This window comes from Nanorana parkeri, unplaced genomic scaffold, assembly GCF_000935625.1.
Source record: "Nanorana parkeri isolate BGI_ZX_2015 unplaced genomic scaffold, ASM93562v1 scaffold736, whole genome shotgun sequence".
Lineage (NCBI taxonomy): Eukaryota > Metazoa > Chordata > Amphibia > Anura > Dicroglossidae > Nanorana > Nanorana parkeri.
Window position 1 is genome coordinate 121,083 of NW_017307004.1, and position 21,271 is coordinate 142,353.

The 21,271-nt window shown below is 41.8% G+C and overlaps 1 protein-coding gene across 1 annotated transcript in view; it reads left to right on the top strand.

The window, feature by feature from the left end:
* The window catches only part of FOPNL (FGFR1OP N-terminal like), a 27,617-nt gene extending 6,772 nt beyond the window's left edge, over positions 1-20,845 (top strand). The window contains exons 2-5 of the mRNA XM_018564208.1: positions 9,960-10,157; positions 13,280-13,364; positions 13,708-13,841; positions 20,730-20,845. Coding sequence (XP_018419710.1) covers positions 9,960-10,157; positions 13,280-13,364; positions 13,708-13,841; positions 20,730-20,845 — 533 coding nt within the window. The remainder of the gene's footprint in view (positions 1-9,959; positions 10,158-13,279; positions 13,365-13,707; positions 13,842-20,729) is intronic.
* Positions 20,846-21,271: the final 426 nt, after the last annotated feature.

Below are 21,271 nucleotides of genomic sequence, written 5' to 3' on the forward strand. Positions count from 1 at the left end.
GTTTTAAAAAATTTTTTTTTTTTTTTTTTTTTTTTTTTTTTAGTCTTTAAGGTCACCTGCATACGAATTACATAGCTGCTAAAAGAACAGTCACTTTGACTCATTTGTTGAAACGCCGCTGCTTTGCTGCTTGTCACCCAGGTATTTGACCAGTTTGATGGGTTGAAGACCTGTTCCCCACATCGGGCTGTGGTTCCTGCTGCCAGCTTGTACATCCTATAGTAATTTATGAGCTAGTGGGAAAAACCATGGCAGGGGTGCAAATATTCCAAAAAAACCCAGAAAAATTGGGAGAAATGTCCCCTGATGCAGCGCTAGCACGTGAGGGTGTAGGGGTGTGGGTTAGAGTACTTGGTGTGCGGCTCCTTTGTAATGCGGACCGGGGTGTCCGACGTTTGTGAAATAAGAAAAAACAAAAAGTACAGAAGCGCCACTAGCAGAAAGTGACTTGGCAGAAACAAATGAGGGTATGAGACTTACCAGGGAGTAGGTACTGGCACGTTATCAACGGCGAAGTGTGGATGGTTGCTCAGGGTGATCAGATGAGACTGACACCACTCGAGGACACGAGCAGGGAGCCCGGAACAGCGAGCGGTGTTTCTCAAGCCGAAGAGTGAGGGGACGGATGGCTGGAAAAATGCCGGTTTTTGAATGAAAACAAGTGGGTGGAGTTGAAAAAAGGGGCGGGGATGTGGGGCGGAGTGGGAAAGAGATGACGTGGAGGACGGCGAGTGTGGGGAGGTGAACTCGGCATCCTTCAACAAGTGTGTGATTACTGTCAAGGTGGAAAGAAAGAGGGAGAGGTGGTCCATAAGGATGGGGGATTGGGTCAAAACATATGTAAAAACATTTGTGAAAACATTGTATGGAGGCACAGTGGTGGGGGAGGGGAAATTGAATGAATGAGATGAATTGCATCTGGTTAAGAGGGGAGGAAGTATGTGTAGGAGCTATTGGGTGGGGTGGAGGGGGAAATAGGGGTTACAATAAGGTATTAATTTCAAGTTCTTCATTAAGGCCATGGGGGGAAAGTGTGTTTAATTTGCAGATCCAATGTTTCCTGTTTGCAGAGGATGTGGAATCTTTCAGGAGGGGGGAGTTTGGCGGGGATCTGCTCAATTGCAAAGACTTTAAGGTGCTCAGTGTTCTTCTGGTGTTTCAAGAAAAAGTGGCGTGATAAGTCTGATACCCTCATTTGTTTCTGCCAAGTCACTTTTCTGGTAGTGGCGCTTCTGTACTTTTTGTTTTTTCTTATTGTGCAAATATTCCACACACCCTGAAGTGTGGAGTACATGCAGCAGCCAGCAAGCAGCAAAAGTACATGCAGCAAAGGGGCAATCATTTTAGTCTGGCTCTTGTTCACTGCCAGAACCAAAATATATGCCCTTTCTGAGAAAGCACGGCATTAAATCAATATGCTGTATAATGTTTTATCAAATCGTGATTTCTTTCCTAATCACGCTTTAGTCCCAATAATATTTTGGTTGGCCGAATAATAAAAAAGCATCTGGAAATATTAATAGAGTAGGCAAAACTGGCACTCAAGAGAGGGTTTGCTGAAATGCTATAAATCAGTGATGGCAAATGTTTTTGTACCAGAGTGCCCAAACCGCGACGCAAAATCAATTTATCTCAAAGTGCCAGCGCTGAAAATAAGTTTAGTATTTTATTGCAGTTTAGGCGCTGGGGTTGCAAAAAAAACGTTCAACCTTACTGCTTAGGCAAAATAGGGAAACACTTATTCAAACATTTATACACTCAATAAAACATGCACCACTCATTAAAAAAAACCCACACACAAACATATATATGAAACACTCATTAAAAAAAACGCATACGTAATGAAATACACACATCTCACACACGCGCATTAAAACACACATGCAATAAAACACACATCACACACTTATAACACACACACATCTTCATTAAAACACACACTCCTTAAAAAAAACACAACTAATAAAACACGTATCACACACACACAGAACTACTAACAACAAAAAATGAATGATTAAAACATTGCCCCCTCTCCTGCTTACCTGTTTTGCAGGGAAGGGGATGCATCCCTGGGGTCCAGAGGGGCACTGGAGGCTTATCCCTGGTGGTTCAGTGAAGGATCAGTGTGATCTGCTTCTCTAGCTGATTCAGACCATACTAATCGCTCTTGCCTGTGAGCAACGGCACTACGAGGGAGCAATTGGTATGGGCTGCATCAGCAAGAGATGCAGATCATACTTATCCTCAACTGGACCACCATGGAAGGTTTTTTATTTAATGTTGGTCCGGCAATATATTAAATAGGATTTGGACACCTGCCAGGTTTAAAGATGGCTGCCGCGATTTGTGGTGGCCATCTTTTAAAAACTTAACATGACTGAGACCCGTGGAGCACCCCAGGTGAGAACCTGGAGTGTGCGGGCCGCGGTAATCGGCACCTAGGCTCGCGTGGCACCAGTGGGTCCTCCGCATGCCCTCTGTGGCTTGTGTGCCATAGGTTCGCCACCACTTCCTTGAATCTTTCACACCCCTCAGACCTTTTTCATTAGTTATGCCATTTCCAGGGGAATTGGCAGTGAACAGATCTCCATTTTACATCGAAACCCTGTCAGATTGCTAAGGGTCGTTCATGACAGCCAATTACCTTAAAGGAGAATTATGACCTAAGGGCAAATAAAAATACTTCTTTTACTGTATTGGCATTCTTGCTTTTTTCACCGCAGTGTTTGCCTGTAAGGCTGGCACAAAGGATGGGGATGTGCAGGTAGGGAGAGAGCTGCATGGACAGAGCTGCTGCACATGTCCATATATTCATGGATGTGCAGCAGCTCTCAAGAATCGCTGTCAGTCACAGTGACCAAGATCAGTGGGGAGGATCCCGATGGTATTGTCTAGGGCTGCAACAACTAATCGATTAAATTGATTATGAGAATAGTTGGCAACTATTCTCATTATCGGTTGGTTGGGGGGGGGGGGGATTTTAAAAATGCAACCAATCGATTAGTTGAAAAAATAATTGGGCAACTAATAGATTATGAAAATAATCGTTAGCTGTAGCCCTAGTATTGTCGAGATCTCTCCTCATTGCGGCTCTTAGCTCACCATCAAAGAAGGGATTAAAGGGTGCATTTTAGCTTATAGGAGTAAATTTCACTATTTACTCGTTTACCCTCAGGAATGCAATAATAAAGAAAAAACAGAACCCCATAGTTCTCCTTTAATACATCTGCCGGAAATAAAGATCAGGGGAAACTTGTCAAGTACTTTTAACTCTTTATCCTGACTATTTTTACTGTTGCTATAGTCTTCTTACGTAATATTTCTGTTATTTTTTTTTTTCTTGCACGATTTTTCTTTTCCTTTCCTTAAAGGAGAACTATGACTTAAGGGCAAATAAAAATACCCCTTACCTTGATTGTAGTAGCATCGTTCTTTTTTTCTAAATTCGCAGCACATCATAGATAAAACCCTCAAAAAAAGAATCAAGAATCACTGTCAGTCATCAGTGGGGAGGATCCGGTCAGATACGTCGGGATGTCTTCTCATTGCGGCGCTTAGCCCCGCCCACCACCTAAAATAAGGAGTCTTTTTACCCGACGTGACCCCGTCTTTTATATTTTACCAAAAAATTGGGTAATAATAAATGTTTTATCATTTAATATAGGGGAAACTGTTTTTTTTTTTAAATTTCGGTGATTTTTCCTTAATATAGTAAAAAAATAAAAACCCTAGTGGTGAATAAATACCACCAAAAGAAAGCTCTATCTGTCCCCAAAAAAGGGTATACAATTAATTTCAGTACAGCGCTGCATGACGGAATAAATGTCAGTCAAAGTACCGCAGCGCTGAATACTGAAAAATGGCCTGGATGGGAAGGGGGTTTAACAACGCGCATGTCAACTGGTTAAGACAATATTTTAAAATATGTTAAGCTAATTCTCTAATTGCTCTAATTCTAAACTAAAGAATTCTTGCCTATTTGAAGAAAACTACCATATTTTAAACACTGTTACATACCTGTCTTGTGTGGTGCTATGAATTGTTAGAATAGATATTGTGAATGGCAGCTATTGTTTTTGTATGTAAAAAGGTAACTGTGACAATTGCTCTGTCTGCTGGCACTTGCATTCTCTCTCGAGCTGGAAAATCTTTGTGCAGGGTGAGGCTGAGTGTCATCGCATTCTGATGGAAGCAGTGAATTTTTAGACTTCTGCCATCACATCCAGAAAACAAGGCAACATAGAAGTCTGTGGGTCACTACTAGGCAGTCACAGGATATAAACAAACACTGAAGGCCAGGACAATGAGACTGAGACAAGTATTATTCTAGCTAAAGGAAGAGTGGTCTAGCTTAAGTCAGGGTAGGAGGAGCAAAAAAAGGATAAGTGCACTCATCCTTTAACCATTTCTGGGCCGCAATACGTACATATACGGCGACCCGTAGAAGTGGTTAAACCAAGAATGTTCTTAGTGTCTAAACCAAGAATGTTCTTGGTGTCATTTTAAAGAGCCGACGATGGCTGTTCAGGTACAAGCGATACGGCGTCTATACAGCCGCCGGATTGTTTGTACGGATTCGCGGCATGTCCTCTGTCCCCCGTGCTGGGACCGGCACGGCAGGTCTCCCTGCAATGATCAGATTGAGATCAGCAGGCTTCCAGCCAATGATCTTTTCTTCGATCACTGGACCCGGGAGTGATGTGTATTGCGTCACTTCCTGTGTCACTATTTACATTCTCTGGCTCTTAGAGCCAGGAGAAGAAGCTAGGGAAGCAGACCTCTGCTTCCTCAGCTGGTTTGGGGTCCCTAGTTGACATTAGGGGTCTGAAAGACCCATGATGTCTCCATGAAGAAGACATGTCACACCCCGCGAATTGCTGTAAAAACGCACGGCGCGACAAACGCGCATATTCGATACGCCTAGGTGTGAACCCAGCGTAAAAGCTTTTAAAGTGTCCCCTATGGGAAATTTGGGGTATTGAAGTTTTTTGCGGCTTCACAAGCGAATGCAATTTTAGGGCTTGACATGTTTGGTATCTATTTACCCAACGTGACCCCCATCTTTTATATTATACCAAAAATTGGGTATTCTATTTCTGTGCACTAAATTTCATTTTAGTGTATTTATTCCTAAAAATGCTGGTTTGATAGACATTTGTGCAAATACTATGCGACACAAAAAATTACAACTAGCATTTTTTTTTCTACAAGGCCTCTGCTTTCAGAAAATATAATTGTTTGGGGGTTTGACTCTGTTTTCTAGCCAAAAATTCAGATTATATAATGCGTGTGCAAATAGTAAGAAATTGCTACAGACAGCAAGTGGTTAATTGTCTTGAAAGAAAGCTCCTCTGGGGCAGGAGCTATAATGAATATGCGTGTGCCCTCTTTAAGGCCTGGTTCACACCTGAACGTTTTGTGTATGCGCGTTTTCCCCTGGCGTTTTTGCGCGTTTTAAGAAGCGTTTTTGCACATAAAAAACGCGTGACGTACGCGCGCTTTGAGCGACTACAGAGGTGTCCAATGAAAAAGAATTCCGGTCTTTCCGCAAGCGTCCAATGAAAAAGACTTCCTGAGACGCAGTGTCTTTTGTTACAGAGGAGAGTGAGCTATTTCATTGATTTTGCATCGATTATGGAGCTCGGCAAACGAAGACGGACTGCAGCAGTCATTGCAGCAGTGCGGTTGATACGATTTGAGGAGAAGGAGAGTTGGCAGGCGACGTTTCTGGGTCCATCCAGTGATAGCGAACCGAGAAGAAAGAGGCCAGTTTTGGGCCATGTACGAAACACTTCGTGGACGTGAGGAGAAGTTCTTCACCTGTACCCGCATGTCCATAAATAGGTTAGTACATAAACAATTGTTAGTGCTTATTGTTGTTCTGTCCCATGCAATAGTGGCATCATCGATTTTACTGGAATATATGTATATGTTTTTCATGTATTTATATTGCTAATTGCTAGTATTGACCACAAACCTTTTATATATATATTACAGTTTTGATGAGCTGCTCGGAATTTTGTCTGTCCAGTTGGAGCGTCAGGACACATTCATGCGAGACAGCATTCCTCCACCGGAAAGATTGATCATTACTTTGCGGTAAGTTCACTCCATCACTCCTTTGTTGAATTATAGACCAATTAAACATTGGCGTAAAGAAGCATAAATAGAGTTATATATGATTAAATGTGTGCTCTCTGTGATTTTCAGCGGCTCTAGGTATGAAATTAGTTATTTATGTGTACTGATTTATAAATATAAATTAGTGCATATCAATCACCAATTTCGTATATATACACTCTCACATGGCGAATTGCTCAGGCAGCGAGGTGTGAGCTGCACTGAGTTAAAATAAGGTAAGCAATAGGCAAGCTGACAGAACTGTTTTGCTAAAAAGCTGCATGAAAATCAGTTTAAGCTGCCAGACCAGTGCAAGAGCAAGGTAGGGACAGTGCACATGTAGTGGAAATACAAGTAACAAAGCAGCTATTTTCAGATCTGTGATACACCGGTTTGTGGAACTACAAATAACAGATCAACGCTGATCTGTGACAGTACCCCCCTCCTTAACTAAATTATAATCTGTTTTCAAGTACTATTTATATGGAATTGTATATTAATGCTCTGTGTGTTGTGCCCTGTGCGTTTGTGCTGTTCTAACCTAGGTGTCTTGGTGATATGCATGTTGACGTATGGCATGTGTGAACCTCCTCCATATGTTTACCACAACCTTTTATATAACAAAATCCTAAACATATTTTAAACCTTCATCTTAAACCCTAAAAAAAACACACAAACTCATTGTTAAATTCTCTTAAAATTTTACTATATAAAAATAACATCAGACAAAAGGCATTTCCTGCTCAACCGGGTAGGAGAAGAAACTGAAAACGGTGCCTATAATCAAACATGAAACTACGGAATTTTCAAGGCCAAATTTATAAATTTTGATAATTTGGGAGGGCAAAGTTAGGCTCGTCCACCTGCATGTCCTCCCTCGTTCCACGTGTGGAATAGCCAGCTGGTATTTGTGTGTTGGTGGTGGAGCTATGTGCCAGGCTGGTGGAGGGATAAAAATAGGGGGAATGTGGGCGTGGGTGACGTGTTTCGGGGTGGTGCTGATGCTGCATGGGTGTGTGTGGGTATGCTTGGGAAGCGTGTGTGTGCATGCGTTGGACATGTTGAGGTGGATGTCGAATGGGCGGGGCAGGTATGGGTGCAGTGGCATGTGGTGTAGAGTCATCCGGGAAAATTGCGGAGTCAATGACTCTGGTGATTGCTTCCCGTATTTCCGACTGTCTTCGTAAAGGCACCATTTTCAGTTTGTCCTCCAAGCTGAGCAGGAAATAAGCCTCGCCTGACAGCCTGGGGACAGGATGTGACATAGAGTCCAGGACATCAATAAGTCTGTCCTATTTCCATTCTCTGGCGTCGTGGCCCTCGATGGTGGGGCAGACGGGGTTGGTGTTGCAGGTGGGGGTGGGCTCAGTGGTCCTGGGGAGAAGGACGGCTCAGTGGCTACTGTGGCCGATTCCACCTCGTCCTCTTCAGGCCTCTCGGTAGGTTCCCAGCTACTGTCGGTGTTGTAAAGAGTAATAAACAATACATAAGTATTTGCTATATATTATTCTATGCATGTTAGATAAGACTATATTCATGACATAGTAATTGACGTGACTTACCTACGCATTTCAAGACATGGAATCAGAAATGCCAGCTGCTCCGCATGAATGTAGCTGTATGGGGCACTGGCAGCCGAGCCACTGCGGTATTCCCGCTGCCTTCTTCGGTGGCGCGTAAAGGCGCCCTTAATGCTTTTCCACTTCGTTTTTAAGATATTGACTGTGGAAACAAAATGTAAACATGAACTCATTAAATTCTTGCTTTTATCTTTCATTTCTTAGGAATTTAGCGACTGGACAGTCCTTGGCAAATCTACATTTCTCGTTCATGATTGGGAAATCTACTGCGAGCAAGTTGATTAAGGAAAGATGCTGTGCGATATGGGAGGTCGAAACCCACCAAAGAGGAGTGGCTTGAAATTTCCAGATTGTCACGTCATGCAATTTCCCAAACTGCGCGGGAGCCATAGATGGCAAACATATCCGCATTCTCAAACCAATTGGGAGGGGCAGCCGATTTTTTAACGATAAATTTTTTTTCCGGTCGTTCTCTTTGCGGTAGCAGATTCAAACTACTGCTTCCGCTATATTGACGTGGGATCCTACGGCAGCAGCTCAGACTCTGCGGTATTTGCCCATTCACAATTCGGACTGAGGTTGCGCCACGGGGATCTTGACCTCCCGGGGAACACCGCGCTGCCTGGTACCAATCAACCTGCAATGCCTTTTGTATTTGTGGGAGACGAGGCATTTGCTCTTGGTGAGCATTTAATGAGGCCCTACTCCAGTCGTGGACTCAGCCTGGAGAAGCGGGTCTTCAATTATAGGCTCACCAGAGCACGCAGGGTGGTGGCGTGTGCCTTTGGCATACTCTCCAATAAATGGCGCTTCCTGCACTCGCCAATAAATCTCAAAATAGAAAACGCCATCTCTGCGGTGAAGGCAGCTTGTGTCCTTCACAATTTTGTGCGTCGCAGAGATGGCTTTAATTTTGAAGATTCATTGGCACATTGCATGGAGAGTAGTCAATGGAGCGGCAGCCAGGGAACAACGAATGGTATTTGCTGCATACTTCATGTCACCTGAGGGGGAGGTGTCATGGCAGATGCAAGCGATTCAGTCAAGAATAGCCTCCAAAAATAAAAATTACTTTTTTTCCTTGTGCTGCTACCAATAAATTTGATTTGAATATAAAAAAATTTGAGCATTGTTTTTTATAAATAGCTGCACGCAAGTCAAATGTAAACAATGCATGCATGTCCCATTAACACACTTCATGCACGCATGTGACATGAGAACACTGCACGCATGTGACATGAGAACACTGCGCGCATGTGACATGAGAACACTGCATGCAAGTCATATGAAAACAATGCACACATGTCACTACACACTGCATGCATTAAGCATGAAAACATACCACACATGCAAGTCACAGAAAAAAACGGCATGCATGTGACATGAAAACACTGCACGTATGTGACATGAAAACACTGCACACATGTGACATGAAAACACTGCACGCATGTGACATGAAAACACTGCACGTAAGTCACATGAAAACAATGCGCACATGTCACTACACACTGCATGCATTCTGCATGAAAACATGCCACACATGTTACACGGAAAGACTGCACGCAAGTCATATGTAAACAATGCACGCATGTCGCATTAAAACACTGCATGCATTCTGACATATACCTCTTAGCTTCTTTCACTTGTTTGGAGAAAGTTTCCCAATCAGGCCACGTTGCTCCTCCAATCTCTTCCCATGCACGTTGCCTGATTCGCCTATTCTTATAATTGGCATGCCTCATGTCATAGAGACAGGCTTTCGCCTTCACCAGGCGTATGAATGCCTCTGTATCCAGCAGGCCACATGCAGTAGAATCCTCCATTTTTTTTCTGCTTCTTGCTCACCCAACAACTTTTTCTGCAGAAGGGAGTGGTCTGTAGCCATGTGCGGAACGCGCATTCTATGAAAACGCGCACACACTAATTTCAGCCCGTTCACTTCGAAGTCTATGGGCGCGAACGCGCTACAAAACGGCCCAATACGCCGCAAAGATGCTCAAGTTCTTTTTCTGGCGTAGGCCGTTTTGTAGCGCTTTCGGACGGGCTGAAATATGCCAAGGTGTGAACCAGACCCATTGAATACAATGAGATTTAGATGTTTGAGCGTTTTGTAGAGCGTTCGTAGAACGTTGAACGCGCTACAAAACGTTCAGGTGTGAACCAGGCCTAAAGAGCTGTTATAAATAACTTCAATTTTCTTTTAGATTAAATTACAATAGCTGCTTGTTTACCTATTTTAAACTGTGTTTATTTCTGTAGTCCTTACAGATACATTGGACAAGAGAGGTGTAATAGGACAGCTCAAAGCACAGATCCGTGCTGAAGTTTTTGCAGCTTTGGATGATCAGAGTGAGCCACGGCCTGTATTGTCACATGAGAATCTTCTCATAAATGAAATGATCAGGGAATATTTGGACTTCAACAAATACAAATACTCATCATCTGTCCTGACTGCAGGTAAGGTTACTTGTCCAGTGCATCAATATAGGCAAATATAGTAGGCCTATCAGTTTGCTGGCAGGCTGATGTTGCAAATAGGAAGGTTAACAAATTAGAGAGTAATGCTTTTGGGCAAAACCTTTAAGTATATTTCCACTTTTGCAGCCAAATTAGGATAACACCTATTTTATATTTATTACATATTCATTCACACAGCATAACTAAAAAAAAAAAAATGTTGCTTACATATTACTTGCTCTTTTCTGAGAAAAGTCCTCTCTAAACTGATTTTTCCTCTGGAATGAAAGGGGACCGTGGAGGTTAATGTCTACCTTAATTTACCCTGTCTGTACTGTGCTAGCAAAACTAGATTTAAACATCTAGATGCATAGTATGTTAATAAATGTGAAGCTCAGTTTCCCGATTATTTCTATTAGGGACAGGGTTTCCGGTCACTTTGATATTGTAGAGAAGCTTGCAGTCTGTCAAAAGGCCTGCTTCACAGAGACATTTAACCACTTGCCGTCCGCCCGTTGTAAAAAAACGGACGGATGGCACTGCTGCATTGGCGGGTTGCCGTCTCCAGATGGAGAGAGCATAATGACCTAAAGACAAGTTCTTTACCAAGCTGCGTGTCCTTCGCTGTCTGACCACAGGCTGGGGACGGGCACTACTTGTATGTTTTACTTAAAGTAGAATTTAAGCCCCCCCCCCATACCAGCACCGCCAGCAAAAGGGCATCTAAATCAGGAGAGGAAGAGGAAAAGGGCAGGAGAGGAAGAGGGCACCTAAATCAGATCAGCTATGTGCACTGTAACTCCCTGTTCTTTCTGCCTTAAACCGCTGACATCTGTGCATCACATTGCTGACCTCTGTACTTGGCATTACACCGCTGACCTTTGCACTCTGTGTTGTTACTGATCTCTGTACTTTGCGTCACACTGCTGAGCTGTCGGAGGTACGGCCGGGGCAGGGTAGGGGTTAGGTTGGGGAACTGGTGGCGAGTAACTCTTAAGGCCTGGCTAGTAGCTCAGGGCCTGAAATTTTGAGCCCTGTGATAGTACATATTATAATCTACGCGCACATATAAAATTGTAGGTGTCAAGTTGACAAAATTCTCTAGAAAATTTGAAACTGGTTATTTGGGATCTGTTTGCCGCAGTCATGCGGCGAGGGCACTCGTTGCGATGGGGCTGGCGCGCTGGTATCGGAAATCCTACCCCCGATCCAGGCATCAGAACCGGTGGGCCCAAATAACCTATGGCCACTTCAGAAGGCAGAACCTCTCCTCACAGCAGGTAGGATGACACCTCCTGAAATGATTGGTCAAAGGGCTAGAGCCCGCCCACAGCCAGATCCCAATAAATTGGGGAGATGGAATTATGAACATGGTATTCGTCTGGGAGACTGTATCTAAGAACACAGTGTTTACAGGTTTCTGGTGTTCTCCCGCAAGCAGGACAAACAATATTGCCTAACGGTAACGTTTTTATCCTATTTTATTTTGTCAGTAGCCAACATTTTTTGTATGTCATTGTCAATCTTTTTACATTTGTACATATTTTGTTATGCACTGCCCGCCTAGGGATAATAAACTATAAAATTATTAAGTGGCCTTCTGTGTACTAAACCACAAATTCATCCTCCTAGAGAGATTGGTTCTTGTTACTAGTGTCTGTATGCTCAATGTTAACCTGTATGAAATTGCATTGTGTGTTTGCAGATTGTATGCAGGTTAGTGTCAGTGTGCATATGTTAGCAGATCTGTCAGACGGGGATCTGTGTGTGTATGGTTTCCTAGCAGACCAGTCCATGGACAAATGGCTGGTGGTGGCAGTGGCAAAGTGGTAACACAAGGATTCTAGCTTGTAGGATAGCTTGAGGAATCATAGAAGTGTGTGTTAACCGCTTGAACACCAGGTGTTTAGACCCCCTTCCTGGCCAGGCCATTTTTCAGTGTTCAGAGCTGCAGTACTTTGACTGACATTTATTCCGTCATGCAACGCTGTACTGAAATTAATTTTATACCATTTTTTGGGGACAGATAGAGCTTTCTTTTGGTGGTATTTAATCACCACTTGGGGTTTTATTTTTTACTATTCAGGAGGAATTACTGAAAATGTTGGGAAAAAAACGTTTTTTTTAAACAATATGTTATAAAACAACTAATATTACCCACTTTTTTGATAAAATATAAAAGACGGGGTCACGTCGGGTAAATAGACACTAAACATGTCAAGCTTAAAAATTGCAAAAAAATCGCAAAAAAATAGCATACCCAAAATTGGCCATAGACGACGCTTTAAAAGCTTTTACCGCTCATCAGTTTAGTGTTATCAGTGATTGATAGCCCTAAAATTATTGCTCTCACTGCGACGTTCACGGCGATATGTAACATGTGCGGCGTAATGGGCGCATTCGTCGTTTTCGCAGGTATACATGCGTGTATGTAGGGGTGGGGACTTTTAAAAAAAAATTGTTTTTATTCTTTTTTATGTGTAACTTAAAAAAAATTTGGGGGAAAACCTTAAATTTTTTTCCTATTTTTTTTTCCACTTAACTTTATTGCTAAACCCCCCCTATGTGATAGCAAAAGAGGTGACCGGTCCTCTTTATGTAGACATCAGGGGTCTCCAAGACCCCTAATGTCACCTAGGACCCCCCTGAAGAAAGGTAAAGTTTTTAAAGTTTAACATGGGCTTTCAGGCACTTGCATGCGTTTTTGCGTTTTGGATGCGTTCCAGACCAGATCCAGAGCAGGTAAAATAGGGCTTGCCGCAGTTTTTTCATCTGGTCTGGATCCGCACGCTGCGATGTGAACTGGAGGTCAAAATACCATAGGAATACATTGGACGCAGTTTTGATCTGGTCTGCACCTGCTCTGGTCCGGATCTGCTCCGCGCTTGGTGTGAACAAGGCCTTAGGGATATGCCAAGTTTATTGCTCTGCTGCTAGATCTGTTTCATTCAGCATAGCAATCTGCTTCATTTAATTTTAACGCTTACCAATCAAGACAAAGAATTGGCAAATTCAAACTTATTGTACAATTTTGCACATGGCAAGTACCCAGCAATATGATTACACTGCCTTGTTCATTAACTTTGGATATCATTTAATATGTAATTGTCTTTGGTTTACAGAAACTGGACTGTCTGATATTCCGCTTGATAGATCTTTTCTTGCCCGGGAGCTTAAATTTGTAGAAGACGCAAATGCTCAGTCTGTGTAAGCTATGGTTTGGGTTGTTTTTTTTAATACTATACACACATTGGCTATACTGTGAATTCACCCAATTCATATTTGCCGTCTTGTCTCTATATTAGTGTGACTAAGAGAAATGGCATTTATAACTCAACCGCATGATTTTTCCAGCAATATTAGCAATTTTGTTTATTTGTATTCAGTTCTGTATTTTCATCTCACATTTGTTGTTCTTGTAACTCTCGGCATGTTTCCAATAGCCCATAGCAATTTCATAATTACACAATATTCCTCATACAGATCTTAGCAAATGTAATTCTTTGTGTCAATGTATTTGTGTTTTTAATGTGTATTCCTGTTCTTACAGGCCAATACTATATGGGATACTCTCACACTTTTTATATGGACACAGAGTTGCTCCTTGTCACTCAGTGCTAGAATGGTCATCAGAGAACCCTACACAGAGACATTTTGAAGGTACTGCAAACCGAATTATGAAAGGTGAGGATCATAACCCTGTTAGGTTTCCACTGCACTGGACAAGAAGCAATAGCTTCTCTTTAGAGTTGGGCAAGATGATTAACCCCTTCATGACTGAGGCCTTTTTTTCATTTTTTGCACCCATGTTATATTCCACATTTTAGGCCTGAAAATTACTTAAAACCCCCACACATTATATATTTTCTGAATGCCAAGACCCTATACAATATAAAGGGGATAATAATGTGCCTGAGGTAGTAGAAAGGCCAAGTCTTTCTCAGCAAGTGTAATCAGAATTGACATTATGTCTGCCAGAGAGATCTTTTCTACCCTGGCTACTGTGATTTTGAAAGAACCATATTCAGCAAGCATTTAAACAATAGCGGGCAGTTTTCATGATGCTATCCTTGCATGCTTAAAGTATATCTTAAGCTAAAACGTTTTTGTTTTGTCTTGTTTGGTCTTATATTTTGAGTGAATAAAACCCCTGTCAGTTTTTGTTTTTTATTTTGTTATCTATGCCACATTGGGGAGTTCCCTCTAAGTTTGTTTCTGTTCAGGTGACACATCCCAATTTTAGCTTTTCCTTCACTTTCATTGCCAGTGACAGTGGTCATCAGGACAAATATAGAGGGTAATTTAACCTATTGACACAAACGGCAATACAAATCTGACAGAGCTTCTAACTCCTTACCACAAAAGTGTTGGCTTTAGATACAGTTTACGCTCCAGGCTAACCATGCTGAGTACAAATCATAATTGGAGTGCTGTTTGTAGCTAAAGTAGCTTCAGCAAGTATCAGAACGACTTCGACTGAACTCTGTTTATTCCTATTGCATGTTTTGTAAGTACATGCTGAACATCATACTTTTTAGACTCCTTATCAAGCGCCGATTAAAAAATGTCTTTGTCCTTCGCTTAAAAGTCAGTTACAGTCGGCAGTACAGATTTCCTGCTGGCTTTAAAGTAATAACATCAACAGCAAGTGGTTGCTGTTGCTAAAATAAGAAGCAATACATCCACCAGTATGTGTGGAGGGGAAAACATCAACAGTAAGAGGGGATCTCGGTTAAAGTGGTCATATAAACACTTGAGCCTTGCAGTAACTGAGACCTTTATATTCTTTAAAGGATAAATGCAATGTTTAATATCTAGCGACACCATGCAGCTTTGCAAATATGTCCTTTTTACCTTTACATTTTCTCTTTGTACCTTCTCTTTGTACCTTCAAAAAAGGCCAAAGCAGATTTAAACATTGCATTGTTGGCTTTCAGCCTGTCTCTGCCTGCACTGCACCTGGATGACAAATGCACCACATATTACTGACCACCTGAAAATTCTAGTTGCTAGGATGTTTCTGACTTTGATTCTTTGAATCACTGACCAACTTGGACCTTGATATCCTTTAAAAGATAAATACAATATTAAAAGAAATTAGCTCTTTTAGTCACTTGGTACCTTACTAGTCATTATGGAGTCCTTGAAGATGAGGAATAATGGTCTCGCTATTTAAGTACCTTTTGGGTGCAGGTTATCTGGTCCTAACTATTTATTTGCATTAAGTTTATCATGTCTTCCTTGCTTCCCAGCTAATTCTAATTGGGAATGCAGGTGAGCCTCCTTTTCATCCCCTATGTTCGGGGGGTTTATAACACACACCCACAATTAGTTTACGACTAGCATCAGTCTTATCCAGTTCCAGCCACAAAGGCTCAAGACCATCGCAACCTCTGTCATGATGTAATCTTGTATGTGCACAGTTAGATTTTTTTTTTTTTTTTACATATAAGCATACCCCAGCACCCTCCTTCTACCAACCCTGTCCCTCCTGAACAGGTTGTACCCTTGTACATTAGTTGCCCAGTCATGTGCGCTGTCTAGCCAAGTTTCTGTTATTCCCACTATATCGAAGTCCTCCTCGAGTAGCATAAGTTTAAGCTCCTCTAATTTGTTTGCTAGACTTCTAGTATTGGTGTACATACATTTAAGTGGTGTCTATCATGTTTGCTGTCTATTTACCCGGCGTGACCCCGTCTTTTATATTTTACCAAAAAATTGTGGTGTTAATAAAAGTTTAATAACATTTCATAGGGAAACAGGTTTTTATTTTCTTCAAAATTTAGGGTACTTTATAACAATTTTGTTATATATTAAAAAAATTAAAACCCCAGGGGTGATTACCACCAAAAGAAAGCTCTATCTGCCCCCCAGAAATGGTATAAAATTAATTTCAGTATAGCGTTGCATGACTGAATAAACGTTAGTCAAAGTACCGCAGTGCTGAATACTGAAAAACGGCCTGGCCAGGAAGGGGGTTTAACACCCTGATCTTCAAGTAGTTAAAGCGGACCTTTACACTCAAAATCAAATTCTACCAATGCATCCCTCTATGTATGATGATTAATAATAACTGACATGTCAGGTGCAAAATGCTGTGATTTTGAAATACACTTGCAGAGCATTGACTTCCTGCTTTGAAAGGGCAAAATGACTTCAGTTTGCCAAAGCAATGCACACTGGGATTGCCTTGTCATCAGCAGAGCATTGCTGGGAAATCTCATCTGTAATCTCACGAAATTTTAGGGAAAGACATTTTCATCCCCTGAGATGATGTGCATGGTCACATGTCCTAGTCTTTAATCTACAGACATAAATTAGTTCTAGTGTACACTGGAAATTCTAGGAATTCAAAGGGTGCTGATTATGACAGGCTGTAGCCTTACAAACAAGCAAGTAATAAACTCAGTGAAACATCTCAATGTTCAAGAATTAATCTACCGTGTTTTTATTCTGTAAATGGTAGGAAAGATTACAGAATAGCTTTGTCAAATGCCTGTGCCTTAGCACATCTGCTATTATTATTTGTAGGTGTGCAGTTTTCCCTTCTCTTTTTTTGTGTGACATTTTCGAGGGCTAGACCTCTAGAAAGTATTTTGTAGTAGCCAATAGGGGGAGCTACTTAGCTGTAATTTTAAAAGCTAAACAGCCTGAAGCATGCTATTAACTCTTCTTTTACCCGCACCTTTTTCTCCATGGTTCTAATCTTAAGTGTTATAATTTGTTTCAAGAATAGAATATGTAAACTCTAAACATTTCTGTCCTGTCACGGAAAAAACCCTAATGCCACATATAGATCTTTATTTAGGATACTGTCTCAGACAAGTAAAGTGGAATGTGCTTACTGGTTATTTCTTTAAACTATTGACATTCTTGGTTTATTGTACTTCGTACCCTGAAGGGGGTATCTTCTTATCTTCCTATCATCTTGTTTTCTCCCTCTTTGTTCCTATTTTCTCTTTTCTGTTACTCTTTTTCTTCTCTGCATGCTTTGGACATTACTGAATGTCAAAAATATGAGTAGGAACTGCTCTGTTCAGCAAATCCTAAGTGACCTGGTAATTTTTTAAAAAACAACCTAAACTAATCTGTCACTTACTCTTCTCTTGTCTTTGTTCACCTATTTTCTATGTTCACTGAGCCCCTCCCTTTTTGTTCCCTTCTCTTCGGGTTCCCCTACTTTTTCCTATGTTATCAGTCATGGCAACACCCTCCTTACATTAGTTCCCCAAATTCAATATATGTTCATGAAAATGTTGTAACTCCAGCTACTATCACTCAATCTGATTACATAATTAATTCACCGATGTATGTTAAAGTTCTTGTTCATTGTCTCTTAAGAACCCGTATATAGTGCTTATTATTAGGGATATACCGATACTAGTATCAATATCGGTGCCGATTCTGAGTATTTGGGCAAGTACTCGTACTCGCCCAAATGCTCCGAAGCCTAGCACGAGTACTTCCGGTATCAGGAAGCCGGGCAGGGCCCGGTTTCGCGATTGACCGGGAAGCGGCTCCGTGCTCCCTCGTCACTTGTGTTGAGACAGCATGGAGCCGACTTCCCGGCCAATCAGGAAGCCGGGCAGCGTGTTATGACGTGCTGCCTGGCTTCCTGATTGGTCGGGAAGCTGGCCTCGTGAGGTAAGGTTACCTTAGTATGTGCAGCCTGTCACCCCTGGGGCCTCTCCAGCGAGAATGCGGCCTTCGTCCGGTACCCAGCCGGAGCCGTCCAATCAGGAAGCCGGGAGCCGTCTAATGACGCGACACCCTGCTTTCTGATTGGCCGTTCATCATCTTTTGACATAAAACTGTTTGTATCTTGGTGGATTTAACTTGTTAAATAAAAAATGTGAAAAAAAACCCCCCTCAGTAATGATGTATCATATATTGCTTCACAAATGCTATGCAGCACCTTGAAAATCAGTAATGTTAACTAAAAATAAAGCTGAAAGTTTATTGACTTGTTCTGAACATTGGCAACAAACTGTTTGGGATTAACTCCATTACAAAGACTAGAGGCCACCACCTAAAGTTGGTGGAGAAAAAATTCCAGCACAATGGGCGAAGAGGGTTCTTTACAGTAAGAGCTGTTAAGGTCTGGAACTCGCTGCCATCGGCAGTGATTTCAGCCACGAGTGTAGATTTGTTCAAGAAATGTTTGGACAATTTCTTGAGGGACCGTAATATCCAGGGATACCAGTATCCCTAAGAATGAGATGATGCGTGGACCTATATGGGTTGGACTTGATGGACGTATGTCTTTATTCAACCCCAAATACTATGTAACTATGTAAATCCAATACTAGCCGGTCTTCAGTTGGCCATTCCTAAATAACCTGATCAGAAACAAACTGTTAGACCTAAGATAATTACTACTTCAACAATTGTGCTCAGGGTGAATCCAGTCCATGATGATAGTTTATAGGAGCTGCTATTGCCATCCACATTTTCATAGAAAAGGCAGAGCTGCTGATCTGCATACTTGTTCCTGGTCAGTGATCAGCATGATTAGTAGTGAACTAGTTTGCTTCATGTTTCTTTCTGCTTAGGTTTTCTTGGTTAACAAATGCATTTGGTTCTGTTTGCCATGCATTGTGCCACACAATACAAAATATTGATCAGTGGGACCAGCAGCTGGAGAGGGGTACAATAAGCACCATGTATTCATGGCAGACTGTCCTTTTGTATATGCTCTCAAAAAGCAGGCTTGTGAGCTAGACCAAGGTGACTACTAAGTAAAGGTCATAGTGAGGCTATCAAGCTCTTATCAGGTTACATCTTGTTGTGTGTTTAATGCTATCTGTTATAGACATTTCCCTTCACTTCCTGTCCTGGTGACTAATGATTTATCAGACAGGAAATTTGTGTAAATTTCCAGGAGTGACGTGCAGAATTTTTTTTTTCTGGAACCTCAAGTCAGTTTTTATCGCATTTTGTGCGCTTGTTCAGATTTTCCATAACGTTCGTACTGGTATTGTCATTGGGACAGAAAGTGAGGGGAAACCTGAAAGGGGTTTTGACACTTCTCATTCTCCCAAAACTAAAAAAGTCTTCACATAACTTACACTTTAATGAAAAAAATTACTACATTCCAATATGAATGAAGAGCGGATCTATATATTGCAGAATGAATTGAAGCTTTGCAATGTTATGGTTTAGTTTAGTTTTTTATTTCCTTACAGGTTTAATTACAATTTTAGGGCCAGTGGGCATAGCTTTAACGACTTAAAGAGCAGGATGTTAAACCCCCTTCCTGGCCAGGCCATTTTTCAGTATTCAGTGCTGCAGTAATTTGACTGACATTTATTCCGTCATGCAACGCTGTACTGAAATGAATTTTATACAATTATTTGGGGACAGACAGACAGACAGACAGAGCTTTCTTTTGGTGATATTTAATCACCACTAGGGATTTTATTTTTTACTATTTAACAAAAAAAAAGTACCACAAATTTTGAAAAAAAACCCCCTGTTTCCCTATGAAATGTAATGAAACATATTTTTTATCACCCCAATTCTTTGATAAAACATAAAAGACGAGGTCACGTCGGGTAAATAGACACCAAACATGTCAAGCCTTAAAATTGCGCGTGACCGCAAAATTGCAAAAAATTACCACATCGAAAATTGTCCATAGGCGCTTTAAACGCTTTTACTGTTTATCAGTTTAGTGTTATCCGGGATGAATGGCCCTAAAATTATTACTCTCCCTCCGACGTTCACGGTGCTATGTAACATGTGCGGCACAATAGGCGGAATCGTCGTTTTCGCACATAGGCGCACCCGACGCATGTTTGTATGTGGGGGGCGGGGGACTTTAAAAAAAAAAAAAAATGTTTTTTTACAAAAAAAATATTTATGCCTTTTTTTACTTTTATTTTTTTTTACACTTAACTTTATTGCTATTACATGGGGTGGCTCAGAAACCCCCTATGTGATGGCCAATTCACACGACCGGTCCTTTTTATGGAGACATCTCCCCAGCTTCTGTAGCTGGGAATCACTGCTGAATGCGGAAGTGATGTAATAAACTCCCTTTGATCTCCTCTCACAGAGCAGCCATGCCAGTCCCGGCCACACCGGGCACAGTGGATCTCGGGAGCGGCAATGACGGTGGGGTGGGGGGCACCTTGTACCTTGTGGGTGGGGGTGCACCTTCCCATGTGCACCCTGCTACAAAGGCTGGTTATAAATCTATGCGGTTATCATCTTTTTCTAGCTTGACTATCTTGGATGTAGTGACGCATTGGGTATCCCAGCATGCATCTGTGGCTGCTGGGCCTCCAGTGCGTCCCTGCACCTTGTGAGGAGGAGTAGGCTACCTGCTGGTACACCTGCATTTAATTTATCAACTGCATCAATATGCTCCCACTAGGAGACTCATAAATAGTTAGGCCCACACTTTACAGAGGTGCCTTGACGGTGGCAGTGTAGCTTCTACATATTTTTGGCCGAAGGTTTGTGCAACTAAAACCTCTGCTTTTAACGTATACTGTTAGACATGGTAATTTGTTTTGTTGCAGGCCAGCTGGCAGGTGTGCTGGGGATTCTTTTTGTTTTACCTTGTAGTAGATGCAGATAGCTGCACCTACTACAAGCGATCTAGAGACAGCATTCCACACAGAGATGTAAAGTCGCAAAATAGCCAACTTCAGTGTGGCTCTCGAAGCTCAGAGGTAACATAGATCAGAGTTGCAGATGCAAAATTACAGATGCAGGAGTGTGAGATCCAAGAGCCATGGAGCTCGGTTAACATATTAACGTGCTAACAGTTAGTATAACAATCCAGGAAAGATCAATCCTAGTAAAAGATATAAGCTATTAAACAATGGATCATCTGGAAATCACAGAGAAGAATGTAGAAAAGGGATAGGGGGAGAGGTGGAGCAATGGAAAAAAACAGAAACCCAAGCGAGGGCACGAAATACAGAGGCCAGGCAGTGACCCAGACAATTATTAGGGGTAAACATCAACAGACATTAGGGAGGAAAAGGGCCCGAGCATGTTCATGACCTGGCGGGGCGTGATCTCCCCTAAAGCAGCACGATGAGTCATTCCACCATCAGTGTACCACATTCTGGGGAATAAAGGTATTCCAACCAGTAGAACCA